Consider the following 27,583-nt stretch of genomic DNA (forward strand, 5'->3'; position numbering starts at 1 on the left):
CTTCCTCTTTCTTGATTGAGTCTCATGTTTTGGTGGATTGTATAGTAGCTTCCTGAGAAAGGGTGCCTGGGAAGTAAATCTTGTGTGCTGTTGCTGGTCCTTACTCTCACACTTGATGAAAAGTTTGAATTCTAAATTGAAAAATAATTCTGGTAAGAATTTTTAAAGTATTACTTTACTGTCTTTTAGTTTCTGTTCTTATTACTCTTGATCTTTTCTATATGACCTGTTTCTGCCCCCCATCCCCTACAGATCTGAGGATATTCTCTTTATCTTTTTTGTTCTGAAATTTGATAATTATATGTCTTGGTATAACTTTTTTCTTGATTATTGTACTGAGTATTAGTGGGATCTTTCAACCAAGAGATTTTTGTCTTCTGATCTAGGAAATTTTCTTACATTATTTCTTTGATAACCTACCCCCTGCTTTTTCTCTATTCTCTTTCTGTAAATTTTATTAGGTGAGTGTTGTACCTTTGAAATTGATTTTCTAACAACCTTGTGTTCTCTGTTTTGTTTATATATATACTTGTGTGTGTGTATGTATGTATGTATATATAAATATTTTTTTTCTCTCTTAGTTCCACCTTTGACATTTTGGTTTTTTTAACTGAATTAAAAAATTTGGCTATCGTATTTTAAATTCTATTTTTGTTTCTGAACATTACTTTTTATAACATCCTTTTTTGTCTCATATCTCTAAAAATGATAATTATATTTTTTCTAGTATTTGTCTTGCTTTTTGCATTATCTCTTTTCCTTAGGACTCTTTATCTGTTTTATTGATTTTGGTCTGAAAGACAAGAGGTTTTCCTAAAATTTCTGGTGCTAATTGGTTGTCTATTCCTGAGGCACTAAAATGCTTCCTAGGAGGTCTGTGCTTGGTCAGAACTCCTAGGATGGTGATATTTACTATATGTTCTTTGGTCTGTTTCTTCAGGCGAGAAATGTGTAATTTTCCCTGATTGGAATAAGCCTCACTTTGTTCTTTTATTTTAGTCTAGCACCTCATCCCTGCTTTGCTGTGTACCTGGCATTCCTGAGTTTGATTCAGTTTTTCTGTTATATCTCCCACCTGTTGCCTCTTATTCTTAGTTTATCTGCCTTTTGTTAGTACATTTTTATTTTTTTGGATAATGGTTAGGTGCAATCTTTTTTTGTAGATATAATCATATTCTAGGCATATGACTGAAACTGACTTTGTTCCCAAATTTTCTGTCCACTGTAAAGAACTACTATCAAACATCATCCGTCTATCTATCTGTCTACCTATCTATCATCTCTTTATCTAAATCTTACTAGTTTATATCTTAGAGAGTGAGCTCTGGGTTTCTCATTGTTGCTACCATGTACTAACTATAAATATCAATTCAGAAATTGCTATTAGGATTATTAAAGTAGATCTTAAATATCATACTATGTATTACAAAAAATGTATTTTTCTTTTTGAAAATAAGGTTTGCTTCTCTCCTTTTGAAAATTAGATAAATCAAAAATGGCAGAACTCTTTATGGAATGTGAAGAAGAAGAGTTGGAACCATGGCAGAAGAAAGTAAAAGAGGTTGATGATGATGATGATGATGAGCCGATCTTTGTTGGAGAGATATCAAGTTCAAAACCAGCAATTTCAAGTGAGCATTTACTTTTAGTGAAGCCCAGTTTTGTAAGATACTGTTTCTAATAGAAAAACTTGTGAACTGTTTTATAGGCATTTAATTAAGTCCTTGTTCCTCTGTAGGGAGTTAGGGATGAAAGATTAGGTGGGAGGTCAGTAAGAATTTCAGAGTCAGGGTTTTGATTGGGGACTAAAGGAAGGAGGTAAGAGGTTAAAATATCAGATGTGAGAAAAAGAAACGGACTAAGATTAGCTGGTGACACTGGGGGTCTTTTCATATTAGAAATCATAATTTTTAGTGGAGCCAGGTAAACCTATTTATCTTTTTGTTCATTTTCTTTTTTTTTTTTTTTTCCTCTTTTAAACTCAGAAACAGAAGAGTTTAGAATATTTTGCTTAAAATGTCAGAATACACTAAATAAGTTTGGGTTAGTCTCAGATAGGGGTTCTCATATCTAAGCAACTGCCTCATTGCAGTGTCATCTATACATAGCTACAGAATGTATAGGCAGTGAATGATTTCAGTTAGAGTAATTCGATTTGACATTGTTATAATGTTAAAGACAAACGACACTTGTTAAAACGTCCACTCAATAATGTATAGAAGTACAGAGAAATAATGTACAAATTTCAGGGGAGAAGGAGAAAATAGATCCCTTCCCATTGCATTTACATGTTTGTTTGCTTGTTTAAGTCAGGAGAATTTACCAAAGAATGTAACCAGCATACTAGTGTTTTCTTACCAAGTTAGTGCGTAGAAGTGTAATTAAGAGACTACTTCTAAATTTTCTGAAGGCCTGGCTCTTTCTTCTGTTGCCTCTAAACTTGGAATGGCATTTTTAGTCAGTTTTATTAGAGGAAGAATAGCTTAACCAATTGAATTCTCAATAGCATTTTTTTGTGGCAGATTGATAATAACTCCTAGAGGTTCTAAGTGGAGTGCCACTTCGATTATAAATTGAACTAGGCATGATGGCATGCTTGTTGATGATAGTGGAACATAATTATATATTCTCTTAATTACTGTTTCTTGTCACTGTGATTATTTTATACTGGAATATTACCATATTGCAAAATTGTTACTCAAGTTCTCTTATTGAAAACATGACAGTTAAGATTTAAATTGAATTTATACTGATTGTAGATGACTGTTAACAGTATTCAACTGGAATAACGTATATTAGTTTTAAGATAATTCTGTCAGAAGGGGATTGACCAGGAAGAATTTCTTTTCTCTACTCTTAAGATGCACAATTTAAATGATTTTATTGCTGTTTATGTATAAGCCATAAAATATTTTAACATATGGAGTATGAGCTAAATGTTTATATACAGTTGCCAGAAAGGAAGGTACAAATTTTTGTAGAATACAAATACCGAAAGGACTTTAGCAATAGTTCTTTGATGGTTTGAGTAAATACTTAATCTTGAATTTCTGAATGAAAATGGGGTCGAGTTGCTTGAGCAGATTTTTCTCCTTTAAGACATCTCTAGTACTTAGGTATAGAGCACTGCATTGCCATTTTCAGAAAACAGTCCTACTTTTATATGGCCCTTTACTTTATAGAATTATTTTATGGGAGCTGGTTCCTTTCTACTACGAGGGGAAAAAAGGAAATTTATATGAGGTCTGGTGTTTGTGCTTTTACCTTTTTCTAACCAACAATTTCAGGCAATACTTACTCTTCTAAATTTTAGTTTGATTACTGAAAAACCTGTAATTAGGAACTTTAAAATGCAATTAGGAACTTTAAACTGATCCTGAAAGTCATATTACACTCTGACTTCTGGTATAGTGATAAATTTGAAGCCCCTTAAGTTGTAAGATATTCTGGTAAACTGTATGTTCATTGCAGTCTGTATTCTCTGATAGTTTCCCTTTCAGGACTCAGTAATGGTGTAGATAATCCAGTGAGATCCCTTATGATGACACTTCAGGGCTTATAAGGGTGTGAATTGGATATGGACGTTAGACAGGGTTTGATTTTGAGTAATAGGAACTTGAGTGTATGTATAGCCCTTTCATCACTCAAAGAAAGATATATACTTCAATTATAGTTGTATATGGATATATTTTTAGAAATTTTTTGCCATTTATATGACTATTTCTTTGCCATGCAGAAGGTTTGACTTATATGTAGTCATATTTATCAATCTTTAACTTCTGGCTTTTGGATTTTGAGTTACAGTTAGAAAGATTGTTCTTATTCTGTAAGATAATTAAGATGCATAATCTTTATTTCTTTAGTAGATAAAGATATATATGTTTAAAATTAACTATATTCATAATTCAGTGTTAACTTGTATTCTCCTTCTAGGAATCTGTTTGTTTTCAGTGTGTGATTTCTATTATCTTAATATATATATCATTCAAACAATGAATTTTAAAATAAATGTAATCTTTTATAGATATTTTGAATAGAGTAAACCCCAGCTCATATTCGAGGGGAATAAAGAATGGTGCGCTCAGCCGAGGTACAGTATTATTGTACTATTTTTTTTTTAAAGTGAAGTATTTTGACATCATTGATTATATAGAAATATATTCAATGTGTTGTGTAATTTTAAAATACAGGTATTACTGCTGCATTCAAGCCTACAAGTCAACACTACACGAACCCAACATCAAATCCAGTGCCTGCCTCGCCAGTAAATTTTCATCCTGAATCTAGATCTTCAGATAGTTCTGTTATTGTTCAGCCTTTGTCTAAACCTGTAAGTGTTTCTGAAACTACACAGTCAGCTCAGGGATACATTGGATATTATTTATCAGTATCAACAATGCCTAGTTAAAATTCTGTACTACCATGGGTAATCATCCAATGGAATCATAATCAGCATCAGAAAATGTCACCATATCTATGATAGCTCAACTGGTACCCAAATAATAATTGCAGTAGCAAACTACTCAGCCTGTTTTTAAATCAGGTAATATACTTAAATTAAATAGGTACAGTATTGAAAACTGTGCTATCAAAACATGAATAAAAGTATAATTAGTAATGAATATTGCATAATGGCAAACTATTTCAGATTGTAAATTGGGCCAAATGTTCTTAGTTATTAATTGGGAAAATTGCTAAGAGGCTACTGGAACTTTTTATTCTGAAAACATACCATCATAGTTTAGTTAGTTTAAATAACTCTTAACAAAAACTAATAGTTAATATTTATTGAGTTGTTAATATGTGTAAGGCTTTGTGCTAAATGCTGTACATGAATTAATCTCATTTAATTCTTAAATGTTCCTATGAAGTAGGCACTACTATTTATCTCTGTTTTATAGTTGAGGAAACTGAGGCTCACAGTGAATTGAAATAATTAAATATTAAATTTAATAATTTAAATAATTCACTCAGGGTCACACAGCTGGCAAATGATAGATCTGGGATTTCAATCCAGATGAATCCGTAGTTTATTTGTATTTGTATATACATGCATGTGTATTGTACATAAATGTATACTTCTAAAAAAAATGGAAGCATTGCCTTAGTGTGAAAATTTTCAAAGTGTAGTCTTCAGTCCCCTGGGGTTCCCCTAAGACTCTTTTATAGGTTTTGGATCAACAGTATTGTCACAATAACACAAAGACACTATTTGCTTTTTTCACTGTGTTGACATTTGCACTGATGATGCAAAAGCAGTGGTGGGTAAACTGCTGGTTCCTTAGTATGAATAGTAGTTTTTGTATTAGTCACCACCCTGCACTCACAATAAAAATTATTCCAGTCATACTCCGTTCCCTTGATGAAGAATTAAGATGTTATTAATTTTATTAATTCTCTACCATTGAATACATGTGTCTTTTAAAATATTTTGTGTGATGAAATGGGTGGTGTGCATAAAGTATTACTGTGTCTGAGGTATGATGATTATCTTGAGGAAAAGCACTAGTGTGATTAAATTGTGAGCTAAACTACCCAGAAGACCATTTTTTACTTGAAAGGATGACTGACAAACCATGGTTTATACTACTATTAACTTAGTGGTTTAAAAACACCTACTTTTATTATCTCACAGATTTTGTGGGTCAGGAGTCAGGTCATATCTTCATAGTCCCTCAAGGCTTCATTCAAGGTGTGGGCTCTGTGCTTGCAGTCTCATCTGAAGCTCAACTGAGGAAGTATCTGCTTCCAAGTTCTCATGGTTATTGGTACCATTCGGTTCCTTAAGGGTTGTCAGATTGAGAGTCTCAGAATTTTAGTGGCTTTTGGCTGGCTCCTTGCCAGGTGGGTCTTTCCAGCATGGCTTCTTACTTCCCCAAAGCACACAAGGAAGAGAGAATCCTTAGCAGGATGGCATTACAGCCTTACATAATGTAATCACATACAAAAAATCATGTACATTCTGTCACTTTTGCTATATTCTGTCAGAAACAAGTCACATGTCTTGCCCACACTCCAAGAGAGGGAATCACGTAGGACATGAATACCAGGGCGTGGGGATCATGGAAGCTACTTTAGAGTCTGTCTGCCACACACAAGTTCTTCAGTCTTTGCTGTGTGGTAGACAGTTCCTCAAAATTGAACAAAGTGCACCTGTCACTTCAAGGAAAACAACTGGTGGTATTTCTTGCCACAGATGAAATTTGAGCTATCAAGCAAAGTTAGAATTTTGAACAACTTGTATCTGCCATCATGATCTTGACAGCTTCCCAGTACGTAAAGTCTTTTCTGGTGGGTGGCGGTATTAATAAATACGATTTTTTGATATTGCGTAATTTTTCAACATTTGGAAGATCTGCGTAATTCAAAGAAACCAGTATTTTCTAAATAACTAATATATGATGTAATAAAATCATGCATGGATAAGATTCATTCAAAGTGCAAGATAAGACTAATAGATTTTAATGTAACAAAGTTCAAAAAACTCAGTGTTAAGGAGTCAGATTCCACATTGCAACAAACCTTTAAGAAAATACCAACTGTTGAGTTTTGGTATTGTATCGAAGAAATATAACCCCATTTATTCTAATTTGCTATTAAAATATTCCCTTTTTTCAACTATTAATCTTTATGAAGCCAGATTATATTCTTCAACCGAAACAACATATTTTAACAGAATGAAAGCCAAAGCAGGTATGAGAGTATAGCAGTTTTTGATTAATCTAGACATTAAAGAGATTTGCAGAAATGTAAAACATTGCCACTATTTTCACTGATTTTTTGTGTTTGCTAGATAGCCATTTTTTACAAAATGTTATTTATGTTAATCTGTAATGGATTTATTATTGTTTAAAATGAAATTAATAAATAAATATTTAAAAAATTTCTCTGTTTTAATCTCTAATACGGTAAATATCAGTAGATATAACCTACCTCAATAAAAATTCTTTTGGGTCCTCAGTAATTTTTCAATGTGTAAAGGGGTTCTGAAACCAAGGAGTTAGAGTACTAAAACAAAAAGTTACCCAAAATGTGAAGATTCTTTGCTGCTGGAATTGAATTAACTCAGTGGTTTTTTTCATGCTTCATAAGCTATTTGGCATTGGCCTTACAGAAATAGTAAATTTCCCCTAAAATGTTTGTTCTTTTTACAATAAGTGAAACAACTACCAAAGCACCTATAAATTTTCTTGCAAATATTCAAGTTCAAAACCAGAATTGAATCCAGATATTTTTGGTATGACTAATCCATTTTTCCTTCACTTTATATCGTATTACTATAAGGTAATCTACATATTTGTTACCACTAAAAATTGATATTTGAGGTGTAGCTTTCATAGAAGAATTACTAAATTTAATTTTATTTACATGAAAAGAAAAATCTATGGCTAAATAAACTCTGCCCCCACTTATATTTTGAAGAGGTCATATATCATAAAAAATAAGAGTATCTTTTGGGCAAATACCGCCCCCCCCCCAAATCTTTTCTGTAGTTTTAGCATTCTGAAATAATAATATTGATATGAGCCCTGGACTAGTAGTTTAAATAACTTAAGATTGAAGCAAGAGACTTGAATGCTGATCCTGCCCTGTTCTTAACTAAAGCATTGGCAAAACCTCTCTGAGCCTCATTTTCTTCATTTCTAAAATGAGAGATAATTTTACCCAGACTGCTGACTCTCAATCTTGGATCCTAAGATGGTAAGCTACCCAAAATGTAAAGATTCTTTGTTATTAGTGGAATCAAATTAACTTGGTAGGTTTCTCTTGCATATTGTAAGCTGTTTGGCATTTGGGAGGATAGAAAACCGGAAAAAGAAACTTTATTATTTAATTCAGTTTGATAGATAAAAATCTTTCCAACATTGGACCCAGGGAGAAAAAAAAATAAAGTGAGGGGTGGTATCTTTGGTGTTGTAAAAGTTAGAAACTAGAGCTTTTTCTAACTCAAAATGTTTTACTTCTATGGGCATAGTTTTAAAATCAAAACACCTCAATTGATAGTTCCAGATCTTGAGGAGTTTTTAAAAGGCGAAATTTTGTCAATTGGTCTGGGTGGATGGGTCTTGGAAATAATACACTTTAAAAAGCTCTCCAGGTGATTCTAATGTGCACAGATAAGAATGACATATTCTGGAATGAATTGAGGATGCTATGTAAGGGAATTATTTACTGTGAATTTTGGAAGCCACTGCTTTTAATAAATTATAGTTTTTCATTTTATGTCATGTTTTGTGTGTATGTGTATATTTACTTTTTCATGTAACATCTCTATACTTCAGTGTCTCTTTCAAATCTGTTTGAGGTAGTGGGGATATATTGCTATCATTTAAAAAGTCAGTGTGATATAGCTTAAGGGCATAGGCTTTGTAATTAGACCCAACTTCTAATTACAGCTCCATCAGTAATAAGGGGCTGTATTGGGAACCTTGCATAACCACACCTAACCTCAGTTTACCTACTTATAAAATGGGGTATAAGGTCTTTATTAGTACTGTTGAGACAACTACTTGATTTAATACATGCAGTGAACCGTGAAGTGCAAGTATATTTAAAATATGACTGTGGCTGTTTTTTAGGTGTGAAGGGTGAATAACTTCAAGTTCAGAAGTGACTTGCCCAAGGTTTTGTAGCTAAATAAATGTGCGGATTTTCTGGATCCCAGTCTAGCACCCATTCTACCCTTACTATTGTGTTTGATATTTTTCTGAACAGTTTTAGGAGACATTAAAATTCCATGTTGGATAATTATTTTAACCAGTTATTGTTTTGTTTTTTAAATTTTTAAAATTTATTTTTGGCTGCGTTGGGTCTTCACTGCTGCACGCGGGCTTTCTCTAGTTGTGGCGAACGGGGGCTACTCTTCGTTGCGGTGGGCAGGCTTCTCCTTGTGGTGGCTTCTCTGGTTGTGGAGCACGGGCTCTAGGCACACGGGCTTCAGTAGTTGCAGCACGCGGGCTCAGTAGTTGTGGCTCGTGGGCTCTAGAGCGCAGGCTCAGTAGTTGTGGCACATGGGCTTAGTTGCTTCGCAACATGTGGGATCTTCCCAGACCAGGGATCAAACCCATGTCCCCTGCATTGGCAGGTGGATTCTCATCCACTGTGCCACTAGGGAAGTCTACCAGTTATTGTTGAATAATGTGTGCCTGCTCTCTGAAATTGTGGTGCTTACATTAGCCAGAGTTATTTCCTAGGAAAGTGTTTAACAGTATTAACTTTGTACTTCTGTTAAAGAACTGTTTTAGAAAATGTAGGTGAATATTATCCATTTTTTAAGTGTAAATATTTGAAGAAAATATTTATCTTGAAGCAAGATTGTGCTTGGTTACAATTAAGTTATATGGCATCACAGATTTTTTTTTTTTTTTTAATGTTGCACATTAAGGCTCAAATGCAAGTATCTGCCTGTTAGGCCTCAAATTCTATGAGTGGCTTGGGTTACTTCGATACCCGTTTCCATAACAACTTCTATTTTTTTAAACAGCAACAATCATTTATTTAGTCACAAATCTGCAATGTGTGCAGGGTGTGGTGAGGAAGGCTTATGTCTTTTCTAAATTAAGAAAAAATTTTTTATTGAGGTGTAGTTGACATACAGCATATTTGTTTCAGATGTACAGCATGATTCAATATTTGTATATATTGGGAAATGATCACCACAGTAAGTCTAGTTAAAGTCCATCACCATACGTCGTTACAGAATTTTTTACTTGTGATGAGAAATTTTAAGATCTCTCTTAGTAACTTTCACATATGCAGTACAGTATTATTAACTTTAGTCACCATGCTGAACTTCACATCCCTATGATTTATTTATTTTATAACTGGAAGCTTATACAGTTTGACTCCCTTCACCCATATTTTGTTTCTATAACTTCCTATAGACAAACTCATGTCAATAGAAAAGTTATAGTAAACCAAAATTCTTAAAACTTATTTGTCCCTTAATTTATAAGCACAAAATAAGCAAAACCTTCCTGTTTGTATTTTGAAATAATATGTGTTTTGTTGGGAAAGTTTAGAGAGAAGTGTACATACTGTATTTTGATTTTTTCCCCCTTCAAACAGTATAGATTATATCAGTCAGAACCATACTATATACACAGATGCGTATTTCTCTTTTTTCACTGAACATTCTACTAGGAATGTGTCACTGGATATTTCTCAAAAACATATTAGTGGTTGCATGGTAATCTTTTAATTTATTTAACCATTTTTCCATTGTTGGACATAAAGATTTTAATTTTTTGCTGTTAAAAATAATTCTCCAATAAACATTTTCACTTCCTTACTATAAATTTTTAAAGTGGAATAGTTGGATGAAAGGATGTGAACTAATATAAAGCCTGTGATAGCTACTGCCAAAATTTTCATGTGGAAAAGTTATACCTAAATATAGCTTCTATTTTGCCAATAGTATATGTTATCATTATTTTTTAATTGATAAATTTTATTTCAAGCTAATTTTAGACTCATAGGAAATATAATACAGTATCCCTAATGCTTACATTTTACTTATCAAAACTAAATTGCAGACCTTATTTGAATTTTACCAGTTTTCCCATTAATGTCATTTTTCGTTCCCAGTATCCTATTTAGGATCACACCTTAACAGTTTGTTATTTCTTCTTAGTCTCCTCATATTTTTCTACAGTTACTTACTCTTTGTCTATTACGACCTTGATACTTTCAAGAGAAGTGGCAATTATTTTGTATTATGTAATTGCCATTGTCTTTATTTGCATTTCTTTGACTAGTAAGTTGGGAAAAAAGTTTTTTGTATGTATTGGTCATTTGTTTTTTGCTTTTGAAGTGCCTCAGTTTATGCCCTTTGCCCATTTTTCTTTTAAAGTGACTTTTTCCCTTTTGATCTTTACGTCTTGTTAAATCTTAGAGCTTTTGCTTGTTATATATTATGACTCATAGAATGGTCCAAAATCACTCTAATGAGAGCTCACTCTGTACAATGATGGTCTTTTATAAGTAGAATTGGGATCTATTTTTTTGTGTGTATCAGTATATTTAATATATAATAGTTTTGGAGTACATATATATCCCTAAATTATACTGACCACATTTTATGATTATTTATATTAATATATGTGTGTGCTAACATATAAATTTATACTACCTTATATTTGACTATATTATGATTCATTTCATACTTTTCACTCTTAATATCTTCTTGTTAACTGGGACCACACTTTCTCCTGATGGAAGGGCTGAAACTTTCCTTGAGCTCCAAGCCCTTCAGGAGTGGAGCAGGTGTCCCAGATCATTCCTATAGACAGCTTCCATTCTAAACCCTGTGTGCCTAGCTTTCTTGTTTGTTCACCCTGCTGACCTGGCTGTTTTGTATTTACCCTAAGAGGTGGGAGATTGCCTGGCCCAGCATGGCTTTCTGTAGGGTGCTGGGAAGAGGGGGGACCCATTCATTTTCTTTCATACACTTGGCTTATAAATTTTGCCAGTAAAGACGATCCCAAAACTCATATCATGTGATATGTTCATCCTTAACCCTGATGCACCGTACTGCAGATTAATTCCCAGTATGTTTGCCCTGATATTTTTATCTGTGGGGTTTATAGAGGTATAGACGCTTTTAAAATTGTAAGTATGTCAGAATATTTACATATTTTTTTCCTTGCTTTCACCCAAAGATTTTGGTAAGTTCTATTATTTGCTCTTTGATAGGAATCCTGCATTTTTATTGACTCTCTGAAGTGTATCAATCTTACTGATTTAAAATGGGTTTGTATGTTTCTTTTACCTTGAAAAAAATCAGGCTAGAATTTTCCCCCCGTTTTAATTGACTAGTCAGGAACAAACCAGCTCTAAGTAATAGCTTGCTTTCAGTTTTAGTAGATGATAATTTTGGCATAATGGTAATAATTGCCTTTGTGTTTTATAACATTAGTAATGGAGTCATCAAAGGTTATCCTTATAATATTGGCATACAGTTAAATTTACCTTTATAAAAGCTTATGAAACAAAATATAATTATGTTGAATATATGTAATGTTCTTCCTTTGAAATATTTTAACAGGGTTATGTAACGAAGTCATCACGAGTTATTTCTAATAATTCTTCAGAGTTACTGTTTGACTTGACCCAGGATACAGGATTACCACTTTACCAAGGAGGACCAACACTTTCTATAGCAGGTTGGTTTTAGCACTTTTTCAAAAAATTAGAAAAAGAAACTTGATGAATATGCATATGGAATTGACTTTCTGTTTTGAAGTCCATGCCTTCAAGTTAAGTTTTTCACATATTTTAAGGTGTAGTGGCGCTAATAGTTCTCGACTGCCTTTTTTGGTGGTTTTAAATGAAATCTTATTTACTAATAGAATATTTTATTTCTTCCTGTTAATTAAGTAGGCTAACCAACTTTGACCTTGTTCGCACTTGGCATTAAACATGGGCTGAAAAAATCTTTATTTTTATTTTTTTAATTTTAATTTTATTGGAGCAGAGTTGATTTACAATGTTGTGTTAGTTTCAGGTGTACAACAAAGTGATGTTATACATATACATATATTCATTCTTTTTTAGATTCTTTTCTCATATAGGTTATCACAGAGTACTGAGTAGAGTTCCCTGTGCTATACAGTAGGTCCTTGTTGGTTTTCTATCTGATATATAATAGTGTGTGTATGTTCATCCCAAGATCCTGATTTATCCCTCCCCCACCACGTTTCCCTTTTGGTAACCATAAGTTGGTTCTCGATGTCTGTAAGTCTGTTTCTGTTTTGTAAATAAGTTCATTTGTATCATTTTTAAAAATTAGATTCCACATATGAATGATATCATATGATATTTGTTTTTGTCTGACTTACTTCACTTAGTATGATAATCTCTAGGTCCATCCATGTTGCTGCAAATGGCATTATTTCGTTCTTTTTATGGCTGAGTAATATTCCATTGGATATATGTACCACATCTTCTTTATCCATTCCTCTGTTGATGGGTTGATGGACATTTAGGTTGCTTTCATGTCTTGGCTATTGTAAATAGTGCTGCAATGAACATTGGGGTGCATGTATCTTTTCGAAGTATGGTTTTCTCCGGATATATGCCTAGGAGTGGGATTGCTGGATCATATGGTAACTCTATTTTTATTTTTTTAAGGAACCTCCATACTGTTCTCCATAATGGTTATACCAATTTACATTCCTATCAACAGTGTAGGAGGCTTCCCTTTTCTCCACACCTCTCGGGCATTCATTGTTTGTAAACTTTTTGATGATGGCCATTCTGACCGGTGTGGGTGATACATCATTGTAGTTTTGATTTGCATTTCTCTGATAATTAGTGATGTTGAGGATCTTTTCATGTGCTTTTTAGCCATCTGTATGTCTTCTTTGGAGAAATGTCTATTTAGATCTTCTGCCCATTTTTTGATTGGGTTGTTTGGTTTTTTTTGACATAGAGTTGCGTGAGTTGTTTGTATATTTTGGCGATTAATCCCTTGTTGGTTGCTTCGTTTGCAAATATTTTCTCCCATTCTGTGGGTTGTCTTTTCATTTTGTTTATGGTTTCCTTTGCTGTGCAGAAGGTTTTAAATTTAATTAGGTCCCATTGTTTTGGTTTTTATTTTCATTACTCTAGGAGGTGGATCAAAAAAGATATTGCTGTGATTTATGTCAAAGAGTGTTCTTCCTGTTTTCCTCTAAGAGTTTTATAGTGTCTGGCCTTACATTTAGGTCTTTGATCCATTTTGAGTTTATTTTTGTGTATGATGTTAGAGAATGTTCTAATTTCATTCTTTTTTTTTTTTTTTTTTTTTTTTTTAATAGCTACTTTATTATTTATTTATTTATTTTTTTTGTTTGTGTTTGGGTCTTCGGTTCGTGCGAGGGCTTTCTCTAGTTGCGGCAAGCGGGGGCCACTCTTCATCGCGGTGCGGGGACCGCTCTTCATTGCGGTGCGCGGGCCTTTTCACTATCGCGGCCCCTCCCGTTGCGGGGCGCAGGCTCCAGACGCGCAGGCTCAGTAGTTGTGGCTCACGGGTCCAGCTGCTCCGTGGCATGTGGGATCTTCCCAGACCAGGGCTCGAACCCGTGTCCCCTGCATTAGCAGGCAGATTCTCAACCACTGCGCCACCAGGGAAGCCCTAATTTCATTCTTTTACATGTAGCTGTCCAGTTTTCCCAGCACCACTTATTGAAGAGTCTGTCTTTACTCCATTGTATATTCTTGCCTCCTTTGTCAGAGATTAATTGACAGTAGGTGCGTGAGTTTATTTTTGGGCTTTCTATCCTGTTCCATTGATCTATATTTCTGTTTTTGAGAAAAATCTTAAAATAATATATATAAGTTAGAGAAGTCCTCTGATACCCTAAATACTCTGTTAAAAGAAATATTTATTAGGTTCTGTGGCCACTAGTATGGAAAAGTGTATGGTTATAGTTAAATTCTCAATTAGGTTAGTGTGTTTATATTCAATAAACGATTTAGGTATAAAATATTATTACAGAGTGCTGTTATAAAGTGGCTGCACTAAATTCGTCTATAGTCATTACTCAGTAAATGCCTATTGAAGGAGTAATGAAATTTCCCTATTGAAGAAGAGTTACTTTTATTATATACTATTAACAAAGTTCTTCATTAACCTAAAATAAATTAGTGTGTTATGAAAGAATTTTATCTAATTGAAAATTCCTTGTACAGGCAGTTATGATTTGTATACTAGCAATTTTGATATATTTCAAATACTTGACTAAATAGAGATTTGGGGGAATTTTTAGATTATTCACTAATAAATCAGTGTGGAAAATTTACCAAATGCTTCCTGATTTTTTTAATAGTATTATCAGTACCTAAAATGTTTTTCCATTTAGATAATATTTAGTTGATATTCATTTCTTTGGGTATCACCTACATATTTGTAAAAAACTAGTTAGTAAAATAGGTAAGAACCAAAAGAAACAAGGAGAAAAAATAATTGTCTTAAGTCTGGTTTTACAAAACACATGAACTTTATTTATAGAAAAAGTCTGAGTTATTGAAACTTCTTGGGACTAAGGACAGTGACTCCTGCTCTCCTTCTAAGTTTTTTTCTGCAGAGAGACTTTAGCCTGTAGATTTGAACTGCTATTCTTAAGATTTTTGTAGTCTTTAGCATGTCTTTACACTTCAGTTTTCTCATACTATTAAAATGGAGATTTTATTTTTCTTATTTAATGCAGTCATTCTCCAGACCTTCAATCAGCCATCTGTAGATATAATTTTAATTCTTGCTCTATTTTAGTTAGGGCTTCTGAAGCCCAAATAAGATAAATAAAACGTGAAATGCATTATAAGCTTTAAAGGACTCTACAACAAATATTTGTTATGAATGGTAACAGGTGCAATATGTTCAGTAGCATTAACTGATCAAGGTCAAGTGATCATGGATGTTTGGAGAGAACTGGGTTTGAGTTTGATCTTGAATGAGAATAGGATTTTTACTGGCCGAGATAGAGGTGTTGAGTGTGGGCAACAATACAAGCCGAGGACAATAGAGATAAGTTAAAGGGTCAGAATTTAAAACTCTTAAATTCAGAGTAATTTTATTTCTTATGTTAAAAAAAATACTTATAATAAAAGTCTGATGTACTGTCTAGCCTGTTATATAATCAGAATATTAATGCAAAATACCAGCACTCATTAGCTTTTCAGGTAACCTCAGCATCTCACAAGAATGCTACTGTGATTACACAAAATGTTTCCCGAGTTCCCATAGTATAGCCGTCAGTAATCACATGCTTTGAAGATAGAAAAAGAAAAAATCATTTTTATGTTATCTCAAAGGATGAAACAGAGGAGCCAGCTATTGTAATACTCTTATTTTCCGGGCATATTTCTCCTTATTAAAAAGCTGACAGGTAAATCTACTACAGTAATTTTTTCCCCTCTGAAGTAAGTTAAGATAGAAAATATTTTATTAGTAATGATAATAGCTGTTTTTTTTATTATTGAATACTTTCTATGTGCTAGATGTTGTGTTGGTTGCTTTTAAAAGTAAGTTAAGATATGAAATTTTTTTAGTAATGATAATAGCTTTCATTTATTATTGAATGCCTTCTTTGTACCAAATATTGTGTTCGGTGCTTTAAATACAGTATCTTATTTGATCTTAAAAGCGCTTTGTAAAATAAGGTATTAAAACTCTTACTTTATAAAAGAACAAACTGAAGCTCTGAGAAGTTAATTACATAAGCCAAGAATACATAGCTATTATCAGTGACAGAGCCTGGATTTGAACTTACCCTGTCTGGTTTAAAAGCCTGGAATATTTCTAGTGTATTTACTGCTTCTACTTTTAGTGTACAGTTGGGAGCATTAAAATATGTTGTGCAGTTTTAAAATCCTTGTTACCCAGCCTAGTTATAGCCTAAATATCCCTATTTCCCTTGCTAATGCTCTGAATAAGGCTAAAATCCTTTAGCAAAAAGGTTATAGTTTTCAAACTAAGACTTCATTTAGGAATAAAATCCCTGTAAAAACAAAATTTTATGCAAAAGTCTAATAAATAAAATATAAAAGCAGAGTTTCTCTGTCAGACACACCCAGTGTATTCCCTATGAGGAGCCCATTAAGCTCTGGGGAAGATAATTTGAAAACCATAGTATAATACTAACTCCTTCTATTATGAACCCTTTCACATGAATGAATGAGGTTTTATCATTCAAGATTAGTAGTTTCCACTTTGTATGTAGGAATAAATGGATAATATAACCTAAAGCCATGAGTAGAACACCTCTTTGTTAGGTGGACAAAACTAACTTTTCATTGGACATTTTAAGTCGTTAAATAAACAGCTTCTAAAGTGTCTCTCTAAATTTTTGGATTTTTTTTTTTTTTTTTTTTAAACTCACTCACTTAAGCATCTAAAGTTAATTCATTTGTGGGAACCCTGGCATATTCTTTGTGCTTTAACTTGTTTTTTTTTGCTTGCTCTGCCTTCTTTCATAATAGCTGTTTATATATTTCCTTATTTGAAGTTATATTTAGTATTGTCTTACATAGAAAGGTATTTTATGAATAATTTGAATATATATAGTATGTAATAGATATTTATACAGTTTCTTTATATCCCTTAACTTTTGATCACATCAATTTTTGTCATTATTTATTGTTATTTGTATGATGTGATAATTCAATTATATTACATTTAATTTCACTCCAAAGTATTTTTACTTAGTTGTAAGCAATGTTCTAAAGTCTTTAAAAATATTTTCTCACTATTTAAATCATTATAGGTATGAATGAAAGTTCATTTTTATCAAAACGTCCTTCTACTTCTGAAGTAAACAGTGTTAATCCAAAAAAGTCTAAACCCAGTGAAGGTGTTTCTGGAACAAATTCCTCAGCTGTATTTTCTTCAGTTAAATCTCTTTCAGTGACATCTCCCCAGGCTGTGCCGTCAAAAGGTAAATATGAAATGTGGCATATAAAAAAGAAATTATAGTATTTATATATGAATTATAGAAATTGTAGTACAGACTATCAGTAGTGGTTATTGAAGGTTAAAAAGTGATGAATTTTGAATCATATATATTTTGAATTTATTTTAGGTACAAATATCTCATCAAATCAATCGAAAAATGGAACACCTTTTCCAAGAGCTTGTCCAAAGTGCAATATTCATTTCAATCTTTTGGATCCTTTGAAAAATCACATGAAGGTAAACCTTTTTCAAAATTTAATTTTAAAAAGGTTTGCAAATCCCTAAAAATATTGATTGATTTGCAGTAAATAATGATTTGTTCAGATATTTAGATAAGAAATATTCTCATATTGGTATTTACATATAAGTTAGGTAAAAGTTTATATTCATGATTGTCTTCATATAAGATTTTAAAATTTCTTCTGAATCATCAAATTTAAAAAATTAAGTTCATGTACATTATAATGTCTGATTATTGTATTCTAATTTTATTTTTTTTATGATTTTTTTTTTTTTTTAAATAGCTACTTTATTATTTATTTATTTATTTTTGTTTTTTGTGTTTGGGTCTTCGGTTCGTGCGAGGGCTTTCTCCAGTTGCGGCAAGCGGGGGCCACTCTTCATCGCGGTGCGGGGACCGCTCTTCATTGCGGTGCGCGGGCCTTTTCACTATCGCGGCCCCTCCCGTTGCGGGGCACAGGCTCCAGACGCGCAGGCTCAGTAGTTGTGGCTCACGGGTCCAGCTGCTCCGTGGCATGTGGGATCTTCCCAGACCAGGGCTCGAACCCGTGTCCCCTGCATTAGCAGGCAGACTCTCAACCACTGCGCCACCAGGGAAGCCCTGTATTCTAATTTTAAATGAAAATAATGCATTATTCAGAATATCTTATTTACTAGCTTATGCATACTTGAAACTTCTTAAAAATAGGCATTTTATTATGTATTTAATATTTCATATAAGTTAACAGTTCCTTTAGTTATCTTTTTTGTTCATACTAACATGTGCATGTCATATTACACAATGAAAATCTTAGTTTTACTTTAATTTCAACACTCAGACATAAACTCCAAATGATGGAGGATTTTATATGAAATAATTGTTTTAACTTAGTCCATAATATAGTTTGTGTAATTGTTATAAATTAATTTGAGCTTTTTATTGGTATAAGAAGTTCCTGAAATTAGATTTTAAGAAATTTTCAAAGTACAAATGAAATAGGAGGTTTAGGTAACACTTCACTTAAAATACTTTGGTAGAATCTTACAGTACCCTGCTGTGTCTATGGAAAGATAGCCTGTATTCCTCTTCTGTGCCCGGTATAAATGCAAGGAAGGGGGAAAGAGACAAGAAAAAAGGCAATGTAGATGATATGGAGAAAAGAAGGAAGGAGAAGGATGCAATGGTAAAGAAATATCTAAGGAAAAGTTTCAGGGATTGCTCACTGTTTCAGGGATTGACAAATCTGTTTTGAAATTCAGTATTTTACAAAAAAAGTAGAAAAAAATAAAGGAACTTTTTAATTTCAAATATAGTCTCTTTATTTAAATACAAAACTCTATTTGGTCTGTCACTACTTCTAGCTCACAGTATGTACTCCCTGATAATTGCACTTTGTGGTTTGTTCTTATATGAGAATTAACCTGTACAAGTGCTTTCAGTTTTCCTATTTATGTAATATTTTGATGAGATACCTGATGTTTTTTCATGTTTTGCATTTTGGACATAGGGAAAAAAGAAAGGGCTAAATTCTTTAGTTATCTTTAGTTATTTGAATAGGTAATAGTCATATGATTCAAAATTGAAAAGTTTACAAAGGCATACAAGTAAAAACTCTTATCCCTGTCTCTTATTTATCTGGTTCCCAGTATGACTCTCAAAGAAAATAATTTTTATTAGTTTGTTTTCTATCCTCCCTGGTCTTCTTTCTGCATAAACAGGTGAACACAAGTGCTCTTACTTCTTTTCTGTTTTGTGTACAAGCTGTAGCACATTATATGTACTGTACCTGGTGAGACTGGCAATCATTTTCCAAAATGTAGCTTTACTTTCGAAACATATTATAGCATTGTTTGTGATTACTCATATTAGAAAGAATCACAACTTCATATAATATTCATATAATAAAACACTATACAGCATTTTTAAAAAAGGTGGAATCTCTAGAATGATGATATGGGAAGATAGCTCTAAGATATATTATTGAACTAAGTTGAATGTAATATGAATAATTTATTATATTCCTTTATATCATAAAGAAATCTTAGAGAATAGTCACCAGATCTCGGACAGGGAAGTATAAAATTATGGAGACTTTATGTTCTAGATTATGCATTTTATACATAAATTATAACTTACAATAATAATTTCTATTTTGAAAAAAATAAGATTTTTAGATTATTTGTAAATGATTTTTTTGCTTTTATTATAGGTGAGTAGATGACTGTACCACAGAAATAATGTTTTCTTTCAATGAAGAATACCTAAAACATAATTCAAATATGCTACAATAATAAGAACAATATACTTACCTGAGACCATGTGAGACTACTAAGCTTTAAATACATTATTTCATTTAATCCTTAGAAAATTCTTTGAGATAGACATTTTTCTCATTGTTTTATAGCCAGTTAATTGGCATAACTGGTGTTCAAACTTTTAATGGTAAAAAGCTCAAGGTCTCCCAAATACTTATTGTTATTCCCCTTTTGACAAGTGTATGGGCTATTTAACTTGAAGATAGGTACGTTATTTCTTTTTTAGGGAATTTGATATTTATCAACCAGATCTAGCTTATTAATTACATTATTTAGATTTCTGTAACTTAACTTATTTTTTTGTTTACTTGCTCTGTCATGGATTGAGAAATACCACATCTCAATCTACATCTTTCACCACCAATATATTTTTTTTGTATATTGCAATTCTGTTTTAAGATTGTTGCTATTTGTGATACAGATGAATCTCTTTTATAACTGTATTGTGAATGCGTCCTTTAGCATTTTTATAAAATGTCCTTTTTTGTCTTAAAGTTTAATGCCTTTTAGGCTCACAACCCTTGTTTTCTTCTGGTTTCTATTTGCCTAGTGTATTCTTTGTTTATCCTTTTATTTTCAACCCTTCTGAGTGGCTTTGTTTTAAGTATGCCTCTTGCTTTAAGCAGAAAGTTGTGATCCTATAATGAAAATCTTTTTTGTTTCAGTAGTTGAGTTAAATTTACTTATTTTCATAGATGTGACAGGTTTATTTGATCTTGGTTCTGTCACAATTTTTTGCTAAGCTCTTTTCTTCCTCTCTCTCTTTCTTTCTCTCTTTCTTTCTTTCACTATGTGGTTGCTTTACATGTATGTAATTTGGGTTTTTAGGGAAGTTGTATTTTTGTTTTCCTGTTTATCCTTCTAATTTTAACGTTAATATAATTCTGGTAGTCTTCTATTCCTTTGGCTATTCTCTACTATTAAAATTGATTAAAGTAGCATTAAATTTCCTATTCTTAACCCCATCCTTACTTTCTCCTCTCCTACTGATTTTAGTCAATATTATCTTTCTGAGTGTACTATTTCTTTGTACCATTGAAAATGCTCATACCTGCACTTCTTTATTTGGTAGCTCTAAATTATATTCCTTGATGTACTGCTACCATATGTGAAGCAATCTATGAATTCTCTTGACCTCATATTTATTGTCCTTTTACCTCCTTTCAGTTTTTATTTGTTGGTTGTATCATTTTTCCATTGTCAGGGCATATGACATTTTCATTTAGTTTTCTTAACCTTATTTCTGTATTTGTTTTAATCCTTTTCCACAGTAAATATATTCAGTACTCATCACCAGTCTTTCTGTTATGGTTCCTTTGGTTATCTCTTGTTTGACTAAAGTTTATCCCATAGTAATTTCCTCAGGAAGGGCCTGGGAACAGTATTCTTTGAGTTCCTTCATGTTCAAAACAGTTTGACTATAGTCCATTCATGAAAGACAGTTTGGCCAGATATAAAGTTGGATCCCACTTTGAGGATCTTGTTGGTGTTGCTTTTGTTTTACAGTATCTAATGTTGTTGTTAAGAATTTGGGATAAGCTTGAATTATTTTGCCCTTTATAAATGATTTGCTGTTTTTGCCTGGCTGTCCAGAGGATTCTTTATTTTGAAAGACTGATAATTCTACAGTGACTTCGTGTTGAGAATTTTGGATCAATCTTTTCTGACATACAGCATGTTCTTTCAGCTTGTAAATTTGTGTCTTCCTTTATTTTAGTGTAGTTTTCTTGATTTGTATCTTTAAATTCCATACAATTGTTTTGTTATTTGGGGGGCTGGGTGTTGTCCAGTACTCATTTGTTCATTTGTTCAATGTCCTTTGTCTGGAATATTTGTGATTTTCTTCCTAATCCTTTTAGTTCTTTCTCTCTTCCCTCTTCTCCTCTCCTCTCCTCTCCTCTCCTCTCCTCTTCTCTTCCCTCCCCTCCCCTCCCCTCCCCTTTCCTCTTTCTTTTAATTTACTTTGCTTTTCTCATTTATTTTATTTTCCAACATCTGTTCACCAGTGTACTTTTCTAATTTGTGTTTAGCTATCTGGTTTTATTTTTTTTCTCTACTTTTACTCTTGATTTTGCCACTCTTTATGTCTTCTTTTTGTCTTGCCATCTCTTCTTGCTTTTTGGTCTTCCAAATAGACACAGTTGCTTCATTAAGTTTTTTAAAATTTATGGCAAAAATTTTGGCCCCTATTTTCATCTGCATCTGCTCTAAGGTGTTTTTGTGAGAATTTTACATTTCCTCAATTTATTTTAAAGTATTTTTGTTTAGATGTAAGTCCCTATCATATTGAACAAGTCAGATTTTCTTGGGTTAGTTGTTTTGTACAAAGCTCCTTTTGGGAAGCATAGGTTGCCAGGATAATCTCACAGCCTATTAGCTGGTTTATACAACTTCTTCCTATAAGTGTAACTTGTGTGTCTGATTTTATATGTAGCATTCCTTTTCTGTTTCTCTGTACTGAATGAGGTTTGAGGAATTTCTGCCATCCTTCTTGCTCCAGCTCCTATACTTGGTTTTGCAAACAAAGAACATAGATTTGCACTTCATGATGTGTATTTCACCTTAGAATGTATGTTTTGCTGACACTTTCTAAGGTCTGTTAACATTGGGTTCTTTTGATTTCTCTGGTCTACTTCCAGCTGCCTGTCTTCTGCCTGATCTTGCTGCTTTTGGTAGTGCTTTCATATGTTGTGGAGTCTGTGGATTCTGACTTTGAGTTTTAATGAAAATTAAATTTTTGGAATTTGGTTGTTGTGGCTTTTTGGATGTATCTCACAAGGAGAAGGGAAAAATGTTGACTTATGTAGGATGACCATATGGGAAGTTTTTTTTTTACTATTTAAAAATGGTACCCCTTCTTTGCTCTGGAAATCCCATCTAAATTTTTAGGTACTAAGAAAGCAACAGAACATGGTATGTCTATTGGGAGGAGTTAAGATTAGAATGGTGTTTAGATGTTATCTACTGTTTGTCAAATTATAGTATATGGCATTAAAGTGTTTAATATTTGCAGAATGACTAACCCAGGAAAATAAGGGATGAACCTGGGGTTACAGTGAAGGGCTAGAACCAAAAGTGTACTAGGGCTGAATAAAAGGTGACCAGTTAGTGTTGGGCCATAGCTCAGCCGTGCCATCCATCACTTGTTCTGTCTTACCATAAAACTTTAAATCTAAGCCTAGTTCTCATTTCTTAACTTGCTTTCTTGCCTTTTGGATATTTTCTGTAAGATACTTTCCTCTCAATTACTAAATCCCCCAACCTTCTTCAGTGCACCTCATCCATTCTTGGTTGTCATTGGTTTATCATTCAGCTATTTTATAGGAATATGAAACATTGTTTAAAGGATATTGTGAATGAGATTTGCATGTTTATTTTTAAAATCTTGCTTTTCTGTAGAACAAAAAAGAAAATGGAAGAACAGCAAGCAATTTATCGTCTATTATGCATTTATGAGTATTTAGAGTAACAAACGTTTATAATATACTAAATTAGACATTTCTGGAGAATATAAACCTTACAGCACACTACTGTAGATTACATAGATTATTTTGTAGATTTCAGAAGAGAATCAATTCTCAAATATGACTCAGAGTAACTCCTACAGTCTGAAAGCCAGATTTAATGTTTGAGTAAATAAGATTATCCACATTTCTAATTAGTGAGACTATTCTGTATTATGTCATTTTGTGCATTACAATTTTTTCCAGTTGATGTTTGAGATCATCCCTATAGTAAAACTGCAGATAAGATGAGGAATTTTGTCTATCAAATGATGTTACTGATACACATCATTTGTAGTAAGACATATATTAAATCATTTTTCTAATAGTGCTGGTGAGTTTACTCTGACTCATCCTTTTCTCCATTTGTCCTTAAAGTCAAAAACAACATTTTTAGACTTTAGCTTTCTAAAGTCCTTTGTAACAGTGTGACTTTTTAAAAAAAAATAATTTATTTATTTTATTTATTTATGTTTGGCTGTGTTGGGTCTTTGTTGCTGCAAGTGGGCTTTCTCTAGTTGCGGCGAGCGGGGGCTACTCTTTGTTGCAGTGCGTGGGCTTCTCATTGCAGTGACTTCTTCTGTTGCAGAGCACGGGCTCTAGGTGCACGGGCTTCAGTAGTTGCGGCTTGCAGGCTCAGTAGTTGTGGTGCATGGGCTTAGATGCTCCGTGGCATGTGGGATCTTCCCAGACCAGGGCTCGAACCCATGTTCCCTGCATTGGCAGGTGGATTCTTAACCACTGCGCCACCAGGGAAACCCCAGTGTGACTTTCTTAAGTTTGAGCTCTTAAATTTTATGTCTTAAGAAGAATCTAGAAACATAGGTAGCAAAACCTTTCTCATTTCCCTCTTTTTATCGTGGTTTCATTTCAATTGTGTTTATTCAGAGTGGTAGACTACAGAGGGTCATATTGTATTAGAGAATTAATACCCTTATCCTAATTCAGCTTATGGGTGCAACCTTAACTCCTAAGCATAAATTCTGTCACTTTTTTGTCAGTTCGTTTTATTTAGTATTTTTTTCTCCTCTCTTTTGGATCTATTTCAGATTTTTTTGTGTGTGTTTTTTTCCTCTGTAGGTTTCAGAATTGACAGGTGAACAAAATAAGTGCAATCGAAGGAAATATTATAGGTCTGTCTTGCATCAAAAGTCCAGCTTCTCATGTGACACAGAAAGTTTCACCAATAATGTAACATTTCAATATGGCAGGAGAGGAAGTGGATTTTGTTATTCTTAGAGATGGAATAGAGTTGTGTTTAGATTTTCAGACTTTCTTATGATGCTACTAATTTACGAGATGACATGTTTAGGAAGAGTTTAAGTCAGTTGGTTTATGTTGTAAAAGAATTACATAGGTGCCTTGTTAAAAAATACAGATTTCTGGGCCCTACCTCTAGACTTTGTGGCTTATTGGTCTGAAGTAGGCCCAGGAATTAGCATTTTGACAAGCACTTCTGGTTTTTCTAATGCAGGTCTTCCTTGGATAGCCCTCTGAGTAAAGCTGCCTTAGAGAAATTCTAAAACTGAAAATTATGTACAATAAATTATCTTGTTGGAAAAAAAAAGCTCATGTATGAAAGTATTTCACATTGGAACCAGTTTATATGACATCTTGATTTTCCAAATGAGGAACTAAATTTCCCCGTCAAATATATAAGCATTCTAGATTTCAAGATGTAACTGTTGAAGCTTTCAAGACATAACTGATGGTTCTTTATTTTTTCCCTATGCATTTTTTAGCACCTTGAGTCTAAGGAATGGCAGGTTAGCTGTGCTCAATGTCCAGTTCCAACCAGATATTATGAAATTTAGTATATATATAGTTAAACATATACATTATGGCATGTAAAACTACATTTCCTTTCTATACTCTGTCATGGCATGGATATGAACAATGTTTAGTTTTGTTAATTTAAGTGTTGTTAAATATTTACATCTGAAAAGACAAATTATAAGGAAAAGACTATTAGATCAATAGTTGAGTCCTGGTTTTAAGGTTTCTCTTTTCTTTCTTTAAAAAAAATTTTTTTTATTAAGATAATAGATGTTTATTGTTTGAGATTTTGAGAGTATGTATATGCACCACAAGCTTTTGGTGAATATTCTTCCAGATATATCACCAAGCATAGTTTTACATGGTCTGACCTTAGTTGTAAACAAAGAACCGTATTTTGGTTTCTAATTGTTTTAAGAGATAAATAAGACTTCTGTTTTTTCTCTTTCAGTACTGTTGTCCAGACATGATAAATAACTTTTTGGGACTGGCTAAAACAGAATTTTCAAGTACAGCAAATAAAAGTAAGACTGTTGATTCAGAAAAAGGAAAACTGATCATGTTAGTTAATGACTTTTATTATGGAAAACATGAAGGAGATGTCCAGGAAGAACAGAAGACTTACACAACCTTTAAGTGCTTCAGTTGCTTGAAAATTCTTAAAAATAATATTAGGTATGTTAGCACTTATTTTTATTTCTATTTGAAAATTGGAATGCTACAGATATAAATGTTGTATCTTTATCTTGCATTTTTTAATGTTATTCTAGGTAAGAGATTTTAACACTTTGCACTAAGAACAAAGACAGATTCTCTTGTTAAAAAGCTTTTGTCCTTTCTTATATTTTAGAGTTGACTCTTGGATCCAGTTAGTTGTATTTCTTTAAAATAACTTAAGAAAGGATAAACTTTATTTCAAATAAAACAAAATTAACTTCTTTTACCTATATTATCAGTGATCTAGGAATTTTCATGAGATTATTTTCATATTTAACTGCTTTTGAATTTTATTTTTTTTCACACCACAAGAAGAACCACTTATTTATGTTTTGTCCAGTTTGACCTCTTATATAATCTTGTTTAATGCTCAAATCTCTCAATTTATAATTTTTAGAACACTTACCTTGCAGGTAAAGTGATATTCTTTGGAGAAGTACCAGTTCTAGGAAACATGACTGCTTTGATTTTAAATTTTAACACCTTTAAAAATTAGAGATTTAATTGCAGTGGAATTTTGAAATTTTTACACATGTATGCTTCAAATTTTAGGAACTTACAGTAATCTTTGAGTTACATGGCATATTAGTAGCTGTCATCCTATAAAAGAGTTAGTTATAAGGATAAAATGAGAAGACATATTGATTGATATTTTTATTGGTTACATAGCTTGACATTTATATTTGGTAAGGTTTTTTACCATCATTTTATTATAAAAATGTTCAACATTCAACAAATTTAAAAATATTTTGTAATGGACACTTGTATACTTATCATCTTGATTCTATCATTAACATTTAACTGTACTTGCTTTATCATATAGCTATTCATCCTTCCTTCAAACTATTTGGGTTTTTTTATGCATTTCAAAGTAAGTTGCAGATGTCAATGTACTTCCGTCAGTTGAGGCATGTGCGTGTGTACAAACATATATATGCATACCTTTTTATGTTTACCCTTGGTGACTGTTATTTGTAATTAGCATTCTTAGGCACCTATAGTTTACTTGTAGACCCAGCATTTATTTTATTTTCCTGTGAGTTCTTGGGTCCAAGAAGAAGCATATAGAAAAACCCTGAAATATACTGCGATAAACTCCTATAATAATTATTTTTTTATGGTAGTGCTTTATAGTTTTAAAAATTCTTTTAGATACATTATTTCATATGAGTTTTCACATTTATCTCCTTTCATCAAGTTTTAACAGCCATCAATAGCTAATGGTCCCAGTAGTTTAACAGAAGGAATATTGTACTTTGTGATATAACACTGAAACAATATTACAATAGAACTCTTTCCCCTATTTTCATATTTTTACCATTTTAATAGTAAAATACACCAGAAAAATCATGTTAATATAGTAAAATGCATAGAAATACGGCTCCCCTGCATAGTCCTTTATTATTCTTAAATGTTATATATATATGATATTAGAATTTATTTCAGCAGTTTTTTTTATTTTCCTTTGAGATTAACACATTAATATTAAACATATGAAAGTAAAAATTTTCTTTTTTTTGTTATTGTTTCAGAATACTAGTTACATATTTCTAGAGTGTCCTAATATCTAGAAATTTTAAGCAAGCAGCATCTGGTAACATCCAGGAATTGAGCGTTT

General features: G+C 32.5%; 1 protein-coding gene across 8 annotated transcripts in view; it reads left to right on the forward strand.

Moving 5' to 3' along the window:
- Positions 1 to 27,583, forward strand: part of ZNF280D (zinc finger protein 280D) — a 123,583-nt gene that overhangs the window by 22,842 nt on the left and 73,158 nt on the right. For all 8 annotated transcript variants that reach the window (XR_009500824.1, XR_009500825.1, XR_009500823.1 and 5 more), the window contains 7 exons: positions 1,485 to 1,631; positions 4,025 to 4,090; positions 4,191 to 4,330; positions 12,047 to 12,164; positions 17,247 to 17,417; positions 17,562 to 17,671; positions 25,700 to 25,923. Coding sequence is in view for 5 of the 8 variants with exons in the window: in XM_059913213.1 (XP_059769196.1) it covers positions 1,496 to 1,631; positions 4,025 to 4,090; positions 4,191 to 4,330; positions 12,047 to 12,164; positions 17,247 to 17,417; positions 17,562 to 17,671; positions 25,700 to 25,923 (965 nt within the window). In the remaining 3 variants the exon portion in view is untranslated. The remainder of the gene's footprint in view (positions 1 to 1,484; positions 1,632 to 4,024; positions 4,091 to 4,190; positions 4,331 to 12,046; positions 12,165 to 17,246; positions 17,418 to 17,561; positions 17,672 to 25,699; positions 25,924 to 27,583) is intronic.

Source organism: Balaenoptera ricei, chromosome 2 (genome assembly GCF_028023285.1).
Source record: "Balaenoptera ricei isolate mBalRic1 chromosome 2, mBalRic1.hap2, whole genome shotgun sequence".
Classification (NCBI taxonomy): domain Eukaryota; kingdom Metazoa; phylum Chordata; class Mammalia; order Artiodactyla; family Balaenopteridae; genus Balaenoptera; species Balaenoptera ricei.